The 17,242-nt window shown below is 40.4% G+C and overlaps 1 protein-coding gene across 9 annotated transcripts in view; it reads right to left on the bottom strand.

Annotated features, from left to right (window-relative positions):
- The window catches only part of Parp11 (poly(ADP-ribose) polymerase family member 11), a 46,341-nt gene extending 29,751 nt beyond the window's left edge, over window positions 1-16,590 (bottom strand). For 5 of the 9 annotated variants that reach the window (XM_074076250.1, XM_074076256.1, XM_074076254.1 and 2 more), the window contains exon 1: window positions 8,965-9,179. Coding sequence is in view for 1 of the 9 variants with exons in the window: in XM_020183449.2 (XP_020039038.1) it covers window positions 8,965-8,982 (18 nt within the window). In the remaining 8 variants the exon portion in view is untranslated. Of the gene's footprint in view, window positions 1-8,964; window positions 9,180-16,214; window positions 16,337-16,469 lie in introns of those variants that run through there. The other 4 variants (XM_074076249.1, XM_074076253.1, XM_074076255.1 and 1 more) reach the window with 3 other exon arrangements.
- Between the last annotated feature and the right edge of the window lie 652 nt (window positions 16,591-17,242).

Genomic DNA, 17,242 nt, shown 5'->3' with positions numbered 1-17,242 from the left:
TTAGGTGTACAAATGTTACTGATTCATTGCCCCTTTATCACTGATAAATGATATTCTTTATCACTAATAACATTATCTCTGAAATCTACTTTAATGTTAATATGTCACTCAAGCTTTCTCTTGAATAGTGTTAGCATTATATATCTTTCTGTATTTAGTTTTATCCTACTTGTGTCTTCATATTCAAATGGTTTTCCTCTCCCACCTCACATGTTGGGGATGGAACCCAGGGCCCTGCACAAGCTAGGCAGGCACTCACTGAGTGACTTTCCCAGCCATTCAAATGTGTTTCTTGCAGACAGTTTCTACTTGGGTCTTGCTTTATATCCCATCTGTTTTCTCACTCGGCTCCTTGGAGCCTGCACAGTGGAGTGATTATTGATATGGTGGGCTCACAGTTACCATCTTGCTATGTGCTTTCTTGTGTGCTGCCTATTCTTTGTTCCCTCTGTCATCTTTTTAATCTTCTTTTGGACTGAATACTTTTGGGATTAATTCTAATTCTTTTGTTTGTCTTATGTATACTATATTTATTCCATTACTTTCTATGTACTTTAATACCCACTCCAATTTTACTTTTTTAGCTTCTGCCCAACCTCTCTCACTTTCTCCCAATATCACTTAAAACAGTGGTGGTCAGTTTTTATCACCTAACATTCATTGAATATGCAGACAAAAACAAGTTGGACAAAACCCAAGTAAACGTTCATATCATTTTCACACAAAGCTTAAAATCCATTTGCTTTGTTGACAAGGACAGAAAAGAAACTAAGGTTAAAAGAGATATTCCTCAGCTAAAACAATTCAAGGTCTTGATACTGCTGAGAGGCTTTTGAATTCAAATGTATGCCAAATGAAATCCTGAGGAGAAAACAAGTGACTGATGAAACTCTTTCATTCAATGATTCTGCTGGACATCATGTACAGTGAATGGCACATGGAGATGGAAGAAATATTACCATCACATGCCTGTTTCAATATGTATTGTTTTACAACTGGACAGATTACTTGTGGATAAAATATCAATCAGTCCTTGGGATACATATATAGTATGTGATGAAAAAAAAGTACAATAATTTTTCTCTGCCTATCAGTGAAAACTCATAGTACAAGAGAAGATAGTTTTCTTTTAGATGATGATACTTTTGTGAACTGTGACATAGGTTAAAGAAAGGTGCAAGACATTCAAAACTGACAGAGCAAGAGCGCTACAAATAGCAAGAAAAGGTGTTGATGTTACCAAAGAATTCTTTAAACATACGGGTGGTTAGGAGGTGCAACCTACTTCCTGATTACAACTGAGTGGAAACTGATTAGCATCAAGTCGTGCCTCCTCGGAGCACGGCTCTTCAATGTGGAAAGAGATGGCAACATTTGTAAGATTACTCTTCACACGTGCACTTGCTGGCTGGCACAGAAGAAAGTGCTGATGTTGAATTTCTGAAATGAGGGATGAGATAAAACACATTTCTTCATGATGCTAACAATACCAATAAAGCCATTCCATGACTTCCAAGGACCTGTTCATATGAACTATAGCACAGATGTATTTAGAATTTTAAATAACCTGAACCTGCTACTTCAAGGCCAAAATACCCTGATTTTTAATGCGCAGAATAAGAAAGCAGATTTTTCAAAGTCACCAAATACGGTGCAAATGGCTCCACTAGCACTGTGTGAGTGCATCTCCTTCCTTACAGCAATCTTTCCTCATTACACAGTGGGACTGATAAACTACTGTGGACATACAAAGATACATCCCATGTTACAACAAGCATGAGGGAATGCTTTCCAGACTGTCTTCCAAATACTCAGGCTGCTTACACTCACACCTACAGTTGTTTAAAAATATAAGGTTGTCCATTTGGCAACGGACAAAGCACTAGAAACAGTCTTAGGGAGAAATCCTCCCACAGTTTCTCAGTCTGTTTGATCTTGACAGCCCAAATATCTCACTGTGCAAATCCTGACAATCTATACTTGTGGCATGGGATTTCTTACTTCAGTAGAGATATACAGCTAAAAAAATTGAAGCATATGGATTTAACTTACATCTCAAGCTATCTAAAATCAATTAGACACAGGCATTTTATAGGAGGCTGCAAAAAAGTCACTCTTTTAATTTTTTTTTTTGATGGTACTGGGGTTTGAACTCAGGGTCTTGCTCTTGCTAGGCAGTTGCTCTGCCACTTGAGCCATGCCCCACACCCTTTGTCTAGCTTTTAACTCAGACTGCCATCCTCCTACCTATGCCTTCCATACATTTGGTGTTACAGGCAGAAGATGCCATGTCCATCCTATTTGCTGAGGGGAGGCTCACTAACTTTTTGCCTGGGCCAGCTTTGGGTTGTGATCCTCCCAATCTCTGCCTTCCATGTAGCTGGGATTAAAGGTATGAGCCACCATGCCCAGTCACAAAAAATCACCCCTTTCAATGATAATAAAAACATTAACTTTTAAAATCCTATTTTATTTAGAGTTGGTAGTCTGCATGGGTGCTGAAAGTTTAAAAATCACCTTCCTGAGGCTCTCACCTACTTTCATGATTTTGAAGGCCATCTAAAAACACTAAGGCCCAAATTTCAATTTCTAGCCCATCCCTGTCCATTCACCTACCTAGCCAATTGCCTCGCTGACTTGATGCCTGATAAACACATGTATTATCTTTTCATCACTATAACAAAATACCCAACACACGCTACTGATAAAGCAAAAGCTCACAGTTTTGGAGGTTCAAGGGCATGGCACCTCTTGTCAGCTCAGGTCTGGTGAGGACCTCATCCTGACAGTGGACAGCAGGTGGTGATGGCAAGAGCATATGCAAGAGTAAGCAAGCGACTGCATCTCAAACCAGGAGCAGAGGACAACAGGGGCCAGGCTTGCTCCTTTCTTAACAACGCTCTTGTTAAGAACTCAGGGGGTGGCACAACAGCTACTCAGGCTCCCAATGACCTGAGTACCTCCTACTGGATCCCACTTCTGGAAAGTGCCACCACTTCCCAACAATGACATCCTGGGGACCAAGCCTTTAACACATGAACCTTTGGCAGACACAATTAAGATGTCACCCAAACCACAGCAGCATACAAAACCAAAACCAAATTCTCAACATCCTCTATGTGTCTTCTTCCCCTTTTCTAGTCTCCTTCATCTCAATGAAAACATCTCCCATTTCCTGCTACCTGTGTCTGAAACCGGGCATTCACCATCCAAAGGGCAGCTTAAATGTATCCCCTTCTCTTTTTCTCTCCCCACTACCACCCACTTAGTCCAAATCACCTTTGCCACTACCCTGGACTGTGCTATAGCTTCCTTACTGGCCTTCTCATGTCTCTCTGCTGGAGCAAATCACCAAAAATTTTACTGGCTTAAAACAGCAACTTTTCAAACTTCTAGAAGCTACCTAACACACCTGGCTTGTTGGCCCCTTCCTGACCTCCAAAGCCAGCAACACTGTGTCTCTCTGACCATTCCTCCATAGTTACATCACTTCTTTTGCTCCCGCCTTCTACTCTTAAGGACCCCATGATTTCAGTGACTCCCACCCATAATCTAAGATAATCTCCCATTAGTCTAAGCTTTTGCCAAAAAGTTCAAAAGCCTAGCCATGTGCCACAGAGCCATGAGTGGTCTGCTTCCTACTTCCAGAGGTGGTCCTCTGGTTCACTGTGCTGCAACCCGATGGCTTCTCAAACACTACCCTCCTTCTAGTCCCACATCATTTCTACTGTCTCAGTGGTCCTTCCACCTTCCAAGCACCCTTTATCTGGCTAACTCTTCATCAGTCCTCCAGATCTCTGTGAAAGTTACTTCTACAGGGTAGCCTTTCCTAGATTTCCTGGACTATACCAGCTCCTTCTATACTGTCATTGTATTTTTGTTCCTTCATAGTTTTTATCACAACTGAAGTTAGTAATTATTTATGTAAGGTTTGCCTGCCTGCATCAGACTGCAAACCCATAGGGCTGGAGCCTAATCGATTCTGATCATCACTATAATATGCTTTTGGGCTCAGTACCAACGGGCTTGCAATAGGTGCCTAATAAACAAGAGTGCCATCAGGTTTAACTCCTGGAAGGTAAGCTGCACAAGCTAAAGACTCAATTTCAGGCAGGAGGGTCACATCCAGGCCACTTTTTCACCCCCTACTTCCATATCACATTTACAAACACGGGCCTTCCACCTCCATCCCAAATTTGTTATCCTCCCTGATACTGAAAACTACTAGACTCATTTCCTTGGCCTGGCACTGGATTTGCCACACCAGTCCTGGGGACTGGCCCACTATTTCTCTACTCTTACCCCTGTGCTGCACCACTAGAAAAAAAGTTAGGAAAACATGGACATTGAGGCCACAGTCATGGCTGGTTTTTGGTTTTTTGTTTTATTTTTCTTTTTACAAATGAGGAATTCTTCCTTAAATTCTGACTCCTTGTAGTTTTCTTCATAGGTCACTTTCTACCCATTGCATATCTTGTGTCCTAGGAAGAGTATGTGTTCCAGAGCCAGAAAGTTCTAGATTTAAAATCTGGTTCTGTCCTTGTTCGAAAAGTTCACAAAACTTTGAGCCTTAATATTTTTACTAAAAAAAAAATGAAGATAATAATTTTAAAATCTCTATATAACAAAAGTATTAGATAACTAAGTGCCCACACTGCCCCCGCCACCAAATGCTTCACTCCTGTGAGTATGCTCTTCTGCCACTGCCATCCTATTTTCCCAGCCTCAGGTGGATATGGGTCATATTAATACTCATACTTACCAATCACTGTTAGAAGAATGCCAAAGAATGCCAAAGAAAATAAAGATGGTAGTAAATGGAGTGGTTTTTTTTCTTTGCGATACTGGGGTGTGAATTCAGGGCTTCACACATGCTGGGTGGGTATTCTGCCACTTGAACCACTCCACCAGCTGAACTCTTGATTGTATGTTGTTTCAAGGTAATAAATTCCACTGTCAGGAACACATCTTCATAGACACTATGTCTCTATAGAGGTTTCACTGCAGGGAACACATTCTACCTCCATTTCCAGCCCAGTCTTGAATGTATCTATAAAATATCTGGCCTGCCACAGAAGAGCTATGCCATGAGTGCTAGTGGCAAGTGCCCATGACCCTCCATCTTCCATCTCTGAAGATGCCTATACTGAGACTTTCAGATAAGAACTTTCTTCACCTCTATCCTTTATCCAAACTGTACTTGCCATTCTTTTACTTCCATGGACTTTCGTCACCTTGCTTCCTGTGAACTTCCCATATGACCACTTCCATAACTCGAGGACCTAGCTCAAATGTAACTTACTTCACTAAGCCTTCCTAGTCCGTGACACCCTCTGATACCACTTTCTCCTACCAAACTATACTGCAAATTTGCAAGGGGTAGGCTCTGATTTGATCCATTTCTGTATTTCCTCTCTCTAGTGTCTAGAATAGTGTTTATTTTATATGTAGTAGACATTTGCTAATTATTTGAAATGGAATGAAATAATGACTGAGTGAGTTCTGCATATACATACAAAGTTTGCACTATCAGAAGGACAATAATAGAGTTGTTCACCACCTGTTCAGGAGTGGGGTCAGTATTAAAGATGTACACTCAGCAGGAATATTCACTACAGTAGTATTTTTGAAGCCTTGGAGGTCATCAAAAAAGGATGTGCTAAGGGAAAAAAAAGATGCAAGGTAGAATATTTCAGGGGTAGGAGAAAGCTGTGCAGCTCAGTCAGGATTATAATTCAAAGACAAATCACAGCAAGATGAAACCCACAGAGACAACAAAAAGGAAGATTTTTAAGGAAAGTCTCTAATGGCTTCAAAATTGCTGAAAGACAAAAGAGACCGAAGTTGCCACCTATATGTGGTGATTCAAAGGTTCTTGGTGATCTCTTGTCAAGTAAAGCATAAGGGACAGAAGCAGGGTGGAAGGAGCTAAGGTATGGGTAAGGATGACAAAAAATACACAAAAATTTGCTTATTCTGTCAAGCAAATTGACAGAAAAAGGAGAGCTAGAATCATAGCTAAGAGATTTGAGAAGCAGCTGTGAATATAAAATGACCAAAAAAAAAAAAAAAGGGCAGAGTTTCAGATAAAGAACTGCACCAACATACAAATGTTATCGTTGCTACCAAGGGTCAGATGGAGTGGAAAAAGGACTTAAGTATTAAGACAATCATAATGTGTTGATCTTACGAAAATCATTTTCTTCTCCCCTAGCTAACTCATCAGATTGTTCAGATAATGTAAGCTCACTACAAATAAAACAGAATTTTGGTAGAGTTTGACATTTCCTATCAAGTGCTCTGGAATAGATGTTTGTCATTTTTGCAATTTCCCTTATCAGAATGACAAAGCTAAAACTCTCTCCTGTGTAACACAATTCCAGGGAACTTCTTATTCCAATCCAAGCAAAGAGAAATAAAACAAGGACAAAGAGCCGAGGAAAACAGGATAAAGGCAGGGTGGGCAGTCAAAGCTGTGACAGCAACCCTCCGAATCTTTTTACAGACTTTGTCACCTTCCTAAATGGGGAGATTTTGGTCCTGGACTCCCTACCTGGACAGAGAAAGGCCCAGAGCTCACAAGACAACACCTGCTGCCTCTGTTAAACTGACCAGCCTTGGCAGGAACCTGATACTCACCTCAAGGTTCCTGGTCAATGAAAGACATAAACAGAACCATCACAGACCTTCTGTCCATCTTCAAAAATAAAACAAAATTATGATCTGAGATGCAGTTTATTGCTCTTTGGTTAGCTTGTTTTGGGTCCTCCGCCCCCACCCCCACCCCCGGTTCTCCCCATCCCCCCCACTCCAAGTACATGTTGGCAAGGTCAGGCGTGATTTTCCGCATTCAAGTATTTCCTGGAGATTTTTTACACGGAAAGGGAGACTGCTGCTGTGTAGGTCCATGGTCAGGGTCAATGTAACATTTCCTAAAAACCCTTGTAGTGGAACACAGTATCACATGGTAGGTATATTTGTAGCACCTTAAGTCACCAAATAACAGTCTGTCCTCACAAAAAGAACTTATCTCATTCAATGGGAGGAAATGGTAAATAGTGACTTAAAGTGGTCAGCAATCCCAAAGTCATCTGCATTTTTCTTGCTGTTTTTTTTTTTCCGTACTTGTTTATTTGGATTTCAAACCCAAATCTGAATCCATAGGCTAACAATTTTTATTTCATAAGACTAGCTGGACAGAATATGCTGATACCTCTTCTAATAAAAGAAACTCACAAACTACTAGAGAAACCCATGCATAGAATGTTATTTTTAAAAACTAAACTAAAAAATAAATAAAAACTAAGGTGTGCTGATTGGCAGCATTCATAGACTCACAGGAAGAAAAACAGTATCCATACAAAATAAAACATAGTAGCATTAAGCCATACTAGGGTGGCTCAGGGTCAAAGAACATGGGACTACATGTGAAAAGCTTACTCCTATGAATAAAAGTCAGCTTGCTCTGCTGAAATCAAGAAAAATCTTAACAGTGATTGCAGCGAAAACTGGGCATTTCTGACAAAGACCCAGGATAATGACATTATAAACCAAATAAATGACACATACATTAATACCGTTATAATTCTCACAAACATACAAATGACCCAATAGTAAATTCTGATGTGTGCATAATACAGAAGGAAGAATGAACATGAAGAATTCGACAAATATTTATTCTGTGACAGGATCTGTTCTCCAGATAAAGATACTACAGTAAACAAAAAACTCTACACTCATAAGGAGCTTACAATATACTGAAGGATTTAGAACACGTGACCTTGACCAAGTCATGCATGTAGGTGAGTAAAGGGTTATGGAGAATCAAGAAGAAAAAAACTGCTAAAAAAACCTGAATATATATATGCATTTTTTTTCTTTTTTTTTGGCAGTACTGGGGTTTGAACTCAGGACCTCACACTTGCAAGGCAGGTGCTCTACCAGTTGAGCCACTCTGCCAGCTGAATATATATCTATATATGTACGAACATTAATATAAAATGAAGGTTGTTGATGGCAGATAGTGAAACTGAATATATAAACAGAGCATTCTCATAATTCTAAAATTATTTTTGCTAAAAATCACATACAAGCAATCACTTTTCTAATTTGCACGGATTATAGTATTATATGTATGGATCAAAAAAATATTTGATAAGATGGACTGAAATGGAACTGCAACGTGCAGGTATCTAACCCAAACCAATAGGCTTGTCTCTACTGGATAAGAACTTAAAAATGTAAAGGGCTTTACTATAAACTTATACAGAAACATACTCCAGAAATAGGAAGAGGAAGACAGTCGTGACCATTTTAAGTATGGATTCTGAGGGTTATTAAAATGAATTTAGACAGTTATCTCAGCAAAAGGGATAATTTCATATTAAATCTAGAAACTTGTTTAAATGTGATTCTGCCACTTTGGGCAGTCAACTTCTAAGATGCAAAGTGTCCATTTGTCATGTACTAGGCACTTTCAACCACACGGGGATGAATGGACACCCTTGGGAGACAAATACGGCTCTTTGAGGGTTGCACTTGAAATAAACGTATAAAAGCAAAGAAGACAAAAGACCAATCAATATCGAGGCAGACACGGGACGGGATCGCAGGCGAGACGTTCAGGATCACCGGTCCTGCCACTACAGACATCAAAGGGCTTCAACCCGCAGACACTTGGAACACAGGAGCTCCCCCATCCAGAACGGACAAGACAAAACACAAAGTTAAACAGAACAGTGAAGGAAGGCAGAGACGCCCCCGGAAGTAAAATGAACTGGGAAAAGGTGGCAATACAGCGTTGAGACAGAGTATCTCCACCTATCAAAACCGCAGAGCTCAAAATCCCGGAACTCAAAACACCCGGCCTGAAGCGGGTGCGGGGAGCAGTTCCCGGGAACCCCCTCAGCCACTCTCCCATCAACCCCGCCCACTAGGCCCGCCCCGTCCCGCCCGGCAACTCACCGGATTCGCTTCCCACATAACGGTGGCGGAATCGAGCGGAGAGAGCCTGGAGGAAGGGGCTAGCCGCGGGGCCGGGATGTTGTTTTTTTATCCCAAGGTTCCCCGGGAGAGAAGGAACGAAGAGGCACTCTTTACAGACGCCTTCCTTCACCCCTTCCCTGTCACAAGCTAGCGTCTTCGGACCACCGAACCTCCCAACTTCCGCCTAAATCCAGCCAATCAGCGATGGCTCCTCCCGCCCCTGGAAGATCGCCCCGCCCCTACCATTCCCTTCCGGGCATCCGCGCGCGGTCGTCGTGGGCGGGGCTTACGGATACCTGCGTTGTAAAGGCGTTGAAATCCAACCACACTTTTCCAACGCTAAAAACTCACTGCTGTCTCCTACCAAGTGATCCACAAGCTACGGCTGGTTGTATTTCCTTCCTACAGAACCCGTATTTATTGATCACCTTATAGTGAATGTAGTGGCCAAGAGATAGCCTTGAGAATCCCAACTCAACTACAGGCTTTCTGACCTGACTGTCTCTTCCTCAAAGTGGAGATGATTAAACTTCTAGCTAGGACGTAGCGAGATTATTGAAAGCAAGTACCACAGCGTTTGACATATAATAAAAGTGAAATAAGTGTCAGTTAATGACCAGACATTGTTGTTAGTCTTGGAAGTAAACACTGGCTTTCTACAATGGATTTTAGAATCTAGGAAAGAAAACAAAAGGTTCAATATGGTTTATAGACAGTATGGCAAGTTCAAGATTCCATGAGAGTGTGCTTCACCTAGGGGAGAGTATCTTGAAAGATTCCCCCACGAAAGGGTTCAAGCTAGGACCTCAAGTAGGCATTCATGAAATCACCTGGGTGAAGACAGCTAAGACAGTGAAATATTCTTAAAGGCAAAGAAGTAGTATTTATCCACAGAAAATGAAACAGTTGTGTTATATCCTCTGGACCTCTCTACGCCTCCACACATTTGTTAATGAGATCAAAAAATACATACAGCTTTAGAACCTGATTTTTTTCATTTAATATGTGGATACACTTTCATCAAAATATGTATAATCGATTTCATTATTTTAAAGTAGAGTAATGGCACTCCGTAGTTTATTCGTGTGGTATATACGCAAATATGAAATAATCTATTGTGATAGGCATTTAAGTTGTTTCCAGTTTTTTTACTGTTCCAAAAAATACTGCAGTGAACATTCTTGTTTAGACATTTGTCTAGTAACCTCTTTGGAATAAATTCTTAGAAATGAAATTGTTCTAATAAGAGATTGTGGAAATTTTTGACAAATGCTTAACCAGTTCTTCTAACATCATTTATTCAATAATCTGTTCTTTCCCTACTACTTAGAAATACCACCATCAATCACAAGCTAATTTGCATAATATGCACACATATTTTTGTATGTATGTATATATGTTTCTGAATATTCTTACCTATTCTAGTCACTATCTGCTTATTCATATGCCATGTCACACTATTATGATTATTACAGCTTTGTAATATATTTGCTGTTTCATAAAGAATCTCTTCCCTAATTTTCTTCTTCAATATAATGAATGTTCCCATTCATACATCTCTTCATGTGTTTAGGTCTTTGTGTGTGTGTGTGTGTGTGTGTGTGTGTGCGCGCGCGCGCGCGCGCGCCTGCATGCTGTGAATTGAACCCTAGGCCTCATCCATGCCAAGCATGTGCTTTTCCATTGGGCTACACCCTTAGCCCCTAGGTCTTTTATATTTTAAATACATTTTAAACATACTTTTCACATAAATTTGCACAATTCTTGTGAAATTCATTCCTAGATATTTTATAGATTTAATCAATGAAATAGTTTTCATTGCTATAATTTAGGAAAGCTATTGATTTTTGTGTATTTATGCTATATCATGTCACACTGAGCAAATGTCATCTTAGTTTTAATAGCTTATCAATGAATCCCTCTGAATTTTATATAGACAATCATTTCACCTGCAAATAATAAAGTTTTCTCTCTTCCTATTACATTGGCTAAAATCTCAGAAAAATTTTGAGAAATGTACACAATGGGCATTCAGCTTTAATACAGTAACAGCAAGTACCCATAGTTGATGCTAAATATTCTTAGAACACATCATGGTTTTAAAGAAATGTCTTTCTATTCCTAGTTTAGTATAAGCTTTTAATTGGGAAATGGTGTTAAATTTTATCAATTGTCTCCATTATTACATTCATTTTTACTCTGGGTCATTAATATAATCAATTATGCTAATAGATTTCCTAAGGTTAAATCCATCCTTACATTCCTGATATAAATTTTGCTTTGTGGTGTTGTATTATTTTAGTAATCCTATGTTTGATTCAATTTGCTCATCTTTTATTTAGGATGCAAATTCATTTATGTCAGGCACACACCTGTAATCCCAGCACTCAGGAAGTAAAGGCAGGAAGATCACAAGTTTGAGGACAGCCTGAACCACATAACAAGACCCTGTCTCAAAAAAAACTGGAGGAATGGGGTGTAGCTCAGTGATAGAGCACTTGCTTTGCATGCTCAGACCCCGGGTTCCATCTTCAGCAAAAAAGCAATAGAAGTTTTTCAGAAAAAAAAAAAAAACCAATATAATTTGGGATGTAGCTCAGTGGTAAGAGTATATGCTTAACATGTACACGAGGCCCTAGGTTTAATCCATCATATTGAAAAAATATAATTAATAAAAATCATACATCATTACTGTTATTTTGGGGTTATCTTCATCGTGCTTTGGTATCAGAATAACATGAGTCTTGAAAAGTGAACTGTAGAAGTTTCAATGACTTAAGAATTAGCCTTCCTTAAAGAAGGAGTATGTTTTTATAAAGCAAGTTTAATTAGAAAAGTTAGAACATGCTCTCAGTCTTTTATGGGTTTGGTTCACTCTTTGTTTCCTTGAAGCCTGAGTTACCTTGGGCTGGTGGTTGCAGAGTAGGATAGGAGAACACGTCTGGTATATTTACATATTGGATGGACAAATTTTCAAATGTACTGCTATGTCCCTAAGTAACAGAAAGGGAACTAAAAATAGCAGTGCAACCTTTAGTGATTTTTTTCTTATTACTGACTTGGGACCATTGGGTTAAAGATAAGCATGGTGAGAATTGTTCAAATGATTAATTAACCCTAGGATCACAGAGTAATAGCTAATAAAGCTTTAACAGAACAGAAATATTTAAACTTTTTTGATAAAGGCCATGATTTTAAAGCTGGAGGATTTCACATGAAACCTTTTGCACTTCCAGCTTCACTTTTTTCCTTGTGGTAATAGAGTTTGAACTCAGGGTCTTATGCTTGCTATGCAGACACTCTACCACTTGAACCACACCACAACCCACCCCCACCCCCTTTTTTTTTTAACTGGAATTAATTTTTGGATAGAGTTTTGTATTTTTGCCTAGGCTAGCCTTGAACCATGATGTTTCTACCTATATGTCTTACATAACTGGGAAAATGGGCACATGCCAGCACACTCAGCTTGTGGGTTGCAATAAGATCTTGCTAACATTTTGCCCAGGCTGGCCTCAAACTGTAATCCTCCCAATCTCTACCTCCCAAATAGCTGGGATTACAGGTGTGAGCCACTGTGCCTGGTCTCCGATTTCACTTTTGCTTGTATTGCCACATACCAAAAACTGATGCCAAGCTGACATTGAAATGATCTGCCTGGTATTTGGGTTTGTAACTAATGATGATCACATTTTATTTGCTGAGGAGCTCTAAAAGAGCTGGAACTTTCTAAAATTCCTTCAATAGAAAGTGACTTCACCCCACCTTCCCACACCTTTCTCAAGGCTGGTCTAATAGTTGAGGCTCAACCTCTTGAGGCAGGCTAGAAGTAGGGAAAGTTTGGGACTCTTAGGTAGGTAGCACAGGGACACCCAGACCACCCTCACCTGGCAGGGAACTGCTCATGCCCCGCCCAGCTCATTGATTACTGGATGGAAGTCACCTGGTTCCTCCCTTCCCATTGTTTTAAATAGAGTAAGTTTTAAAGTATGTGGGGGAGAGAAGCATGCTCTATTGGCCTCCAGATTCCACCTGCACCCACCAAGCTCCCTCTTGAATTTCCCTTTCCTAATTTTTAATAAACTCCCTTTACACCCATGTGTCCTGCCATGGATTCTTCCTGTGGGACACAAAGAGTTTGAAAGACTTCTGATCACAGACTGCACCAGCACTGTTAACACTCACAGTCCTGAAGTAGGTTATCTTCTGTGCACATTGCCTGCAGTTTTTTCTCTTGCAAAGCACCTAATGCAGGAATGCTTCCCCATGAATGGTTGTTTCAGGCCCAGTCCCATAGTCTAGTGGCCAGAGTAACTAGTTTTCTCAGGAAAACCAAACTGTTTGCTTTATCTTGTACATTTTCTACATGTCTTCAGGGTGGAGATGTCTTAAGCCATGCTAAACCCAGCCCAGGGATCCCCAGGTAATTCCAAGATTTTTAGATCTGTGAATACCAGGAATGTTAGGAGGAAATGATCGAGTGGAAAGGAGAGAGGAAGAGGCAAGGATCAGAGACATTTTGCTCTGGAAATATGAAAAAAATCAGATGGAGGACACAGGGTGATGGATGAAGAGAGGGTCAAGTTGAAATTATGGCTGGATGTGAGAAGAATCAATGTCTCCTAAAACAGGAAAATGGACCAAGTAAGGGGTAAGACACAGGTTATAGTATTACCTATTATTTTAGTTTATTATCATGAGTTATTTTATTTCCATGGGCCACTTTTACAGCCTGGATTTGGGGAGCACTAGGAATAGATATGGAAGACAGGCTTCCATATCAGAAAGGAGTAGGAGTCTGGGAGGAGGTGCAAAAGGACAGACGAGGGGCCAAAAGAGGGTGAGGGGGTAGGGGGAGAAAAGGCTGCATTTGTGCCCATCCGCCTTGAATATAAAGACCCCAGCCTGCGTCTGAAAAAGAGGCAACAAAGAGACAGCCCCAGAATCCGCCCTGCTGTTGAAGTCTGACGCGTTAACAACTCCAGCAGGAATTAAGAGGTGAAAGAAGCAGATGAAACTAGAGCCGAGATAAGCATTCCTGAGAAGGAATTTTTCAAAAAATCAAAATGAATCCCACAAATCTTTTTAATTAGGAAACATGACAAGGAATTAAATCTGATCTTAAAAAAAACCGAAGGGCTAAATAATTCACCCACAGTAAATGGAAAGGCTCTATTGAAAATACCACTGATTATTAGTTTTAGCCGCTCAGGGAAATTATCTAGGCACAAAGATAGGCATCAACATTCAGCTCACAGCGGCAGTCAAAAGCAGCAGCTGAGATGTGTGGCCATCCTAATTAGAGGATGGAGATTCTGAAAAGACTCCGGAGCGTGACATTCCTGGCTGGGGCTCTCCTTCCAGGAATGCCACATTAGGGTTTTGGTTATCACATTGTAAAAAAAAAAAAAAAAAAGGACTTACTAAGAACAACAACACATATGACTTAGAAGAGTGTGAAAAGCATTGAAATTAATTAAAAGCAGAAAGTAACACTTCCCTAAGAAATAATTTTTAAAATTAGGAGAGAGGAAGGCAAGTAAAGCGTTAGAGGTGGGGGCAGTGAAAAAGGCACCCAGAGGGTGTGCCCCCTGGACTTAGGACGCTCCAGACATGTGGGGGTTAGCCTTTTCCTAATGGACACACCCAGGGATGTCAAGAAACAGCAAATGATTATCCAACATTAATTACTCTTCAATTCTTCATTCATCAAATATTTAGCAAGCACTCTCCATGTTCCAGGCACTGTCTCTCACCTCTTGGAAAGATCAGTGAACCAAACAGATTAAAAAAACCCTTATAAAATTTAAAGGCTAGGAGATGGGCAGTCCTTGGGGTAGAGTTGGGGGGGAGAGACAGACAACAATATAGTCAAATAAATAAAAGTCTTATGGTAATAAAGTATAGAGAAAAAAAAAACATAGGCCAGGGCAAGGAAGACTGTGAGTACTCAGGGTGGACCTCACAGAGGAGGTACTGCTTGGAGAAAAACTTGGAGGATCGGGAAGGGGGGGGGAGGGGGGAGGAAGAGAGACAACATGTGTTTGGGCAAGAGAGAGAAGTGGGTGTGGGTGTGTGCGTGGGTGTGTGTTGGATGTATGTGCAGATTAAACAGAACCTGGTACAGTTATTAACAAAGGCTTACAAGATACGTCTGATACTGTTTTATGTATATAAATATTATAAATATATATACACACAAATATACAAATACATGCACATACTCACACACACATACATGAGTATAATTCTCACAACAAGCCTATGAAATAGCTACTCTTATTATTAAGCTCATTTTACATGCAAGGGAATTGAAGCACAGAGAGACTAATTAGCTCCCTCAAGGTCAAAGAGCCTACACGTGGTGCCTGGCTCCAGAGCCCATGCTCCTATCTGCTACCTTTTACCCTCTCTCAATGTGGTTTTAAGCCATCTTCTTTTGACACCAGCCCTGATTACTGGGGAAGAGAGAACAGATCTCTGCCATTGTGGAGGTGGTGACAGGGAGGAGGAGAGATTGAGATAGATTGCTAGTGACCAAAATAGTCAGGAGCCCCAGGATTGCTAGTCCTAGCAAGATGTGTGAGATTAAACAAATCACATCCTACTTTGGAGCCTCTGTTTCTCAGCTAAAAAAAAAAAAAAAAAAAATGAGATCATTGGACCAGGTGATCTCCATGCTTTCTGCCTTATTTATTTATTTATTTATTTATTTTCTAGTACTGGACATTGAACTCTGGGCTTCTAAACACTCTTACCACTTGAACCACACCCTCAGCTCTGGCTTTTAGTTTGTTTTTCAGATAGGGTCTCATGATAACTTTGCCCAGGCTCACTTCAAACAAGATTCTCCTATCTCCACCTCCTGGGTAGCTGGGATTACAGGCGTGAACCACCAATGCCAGGCCTTTCTGCCATCTCTTGAAGTTCACAATTTGATATCATATATGATAAAGTCAGAAGCAAGGATCAAATACATCTGTACCAAGATGTTCAGAGATGAGGATACAAACAACCCAGCCCAGGACTTTTCCATATACTGAAGGGGACTGAAATATTGCCACATGTATGTTGTGACAAAGCTATAAGGTGAATACACAAGCCATCCAAAGAACACAAGGGGTGAGAAACAGCTGAGGAATATGAACCATTAGATATATCTGATCCAGATCGACTTTCTTTGGTGCCCTAGGACCTTGAGGCCAAGTCACCCTGGCGCAAAGACATACCTTGTCTATCTTGTAGATGGCTCCGGATCACAGGGTAAGAACGATCTCTGCAGATCTCAGAGAAGAAAAAGGCTCTTAGTACTCATCCAATCCAAGCCTCCTCCCTCACCTCTCCACACACACACCTACATGTAGGATTTGGGATAGCACTGATCTCAAGCTTACATTATTTCTGTCTGACAGAAGATTCTTAACAAGATCTGCCTGGCAACCACTTATCAAAAATCATTGCTCTGAAAAAAATTAAATTCTTACCTTTTATTCTAGGATATTTAATGCATTTTTTGATCTCACCCTTTCATTTTAGACCCACTTGGGGCGATCTCTTGAGCATTACCCTAGTCACATGTTTTTTGCTGTCTTGACATGCCAGAAGTTCCAAGAAAATGAAACCAAAAGGAAATAGGAAAGAGTGACTTGTGGTCTCTCCCATTTGACTCTTTCATTTTCATTTGTTCTGGGAGTTCTTGCTGTGTTAGCTTTCTGGAGTTAGGTATATTCTGGGAACTAAAAACCCTTTAGCTCTGGGAAGGACCTTAGAGAAGACTTGCCTAGATGGCACAGAACCATTTGACATTGACCCCTGGGGTTTTCTTCCAATCTAAATATTCTAGGGTACAGAAAAGAAGAGTGGTCCTCAACAGATTGTCCAAACTTAACTTGTTCTCCATGGCTGGAAGACGTACTCATTTCCAACACAAGGTGGTGCTGGCACACAGGCAGCAGCTTCTCTGCTGAAAACAAGAAACAAAACTGAAAACAAACCCTTGCCCAAAGTTTCTAATAATCCAGAGAATTCCTTTGTTTCTGAATGGGCAAGACAAGCGTTTGGGAAGCACATTTCAGAAAGTCTTTCTGTTGTAGCAATAATCTAATGGTGTTATCTTACCTCAATCAACCCAATGACCAGGATTGAATGAAAGTGATACAATATGTCCTTAGAAGTAAAGACACTTAACAAGCACTGCAACCCACCCAGGTAGTTTCAAAAACTGAGGTAAGTGGGGAGGAGACTGTACTGAGTACTA

Source organism: Castor canadensis, chromosome 6 (assembly GCF_047511655.1).
Source record: "Castor canadensis chromosome 6, mCasCan1.hap1v2, whole genome shotgun sequence".
In the NCBI taxonomy this organism is placed as follows: domain Eukaryota; kingdom Metazoa; phylum Chordata; class Mammalia; order Rodentia; family Castoridae; genus Castor; species Castor canadensis.
Note: the sequence above shows the minus strand (reverse complement) of the source record. Positions and strands in the feature narration are given on the sequence as shown.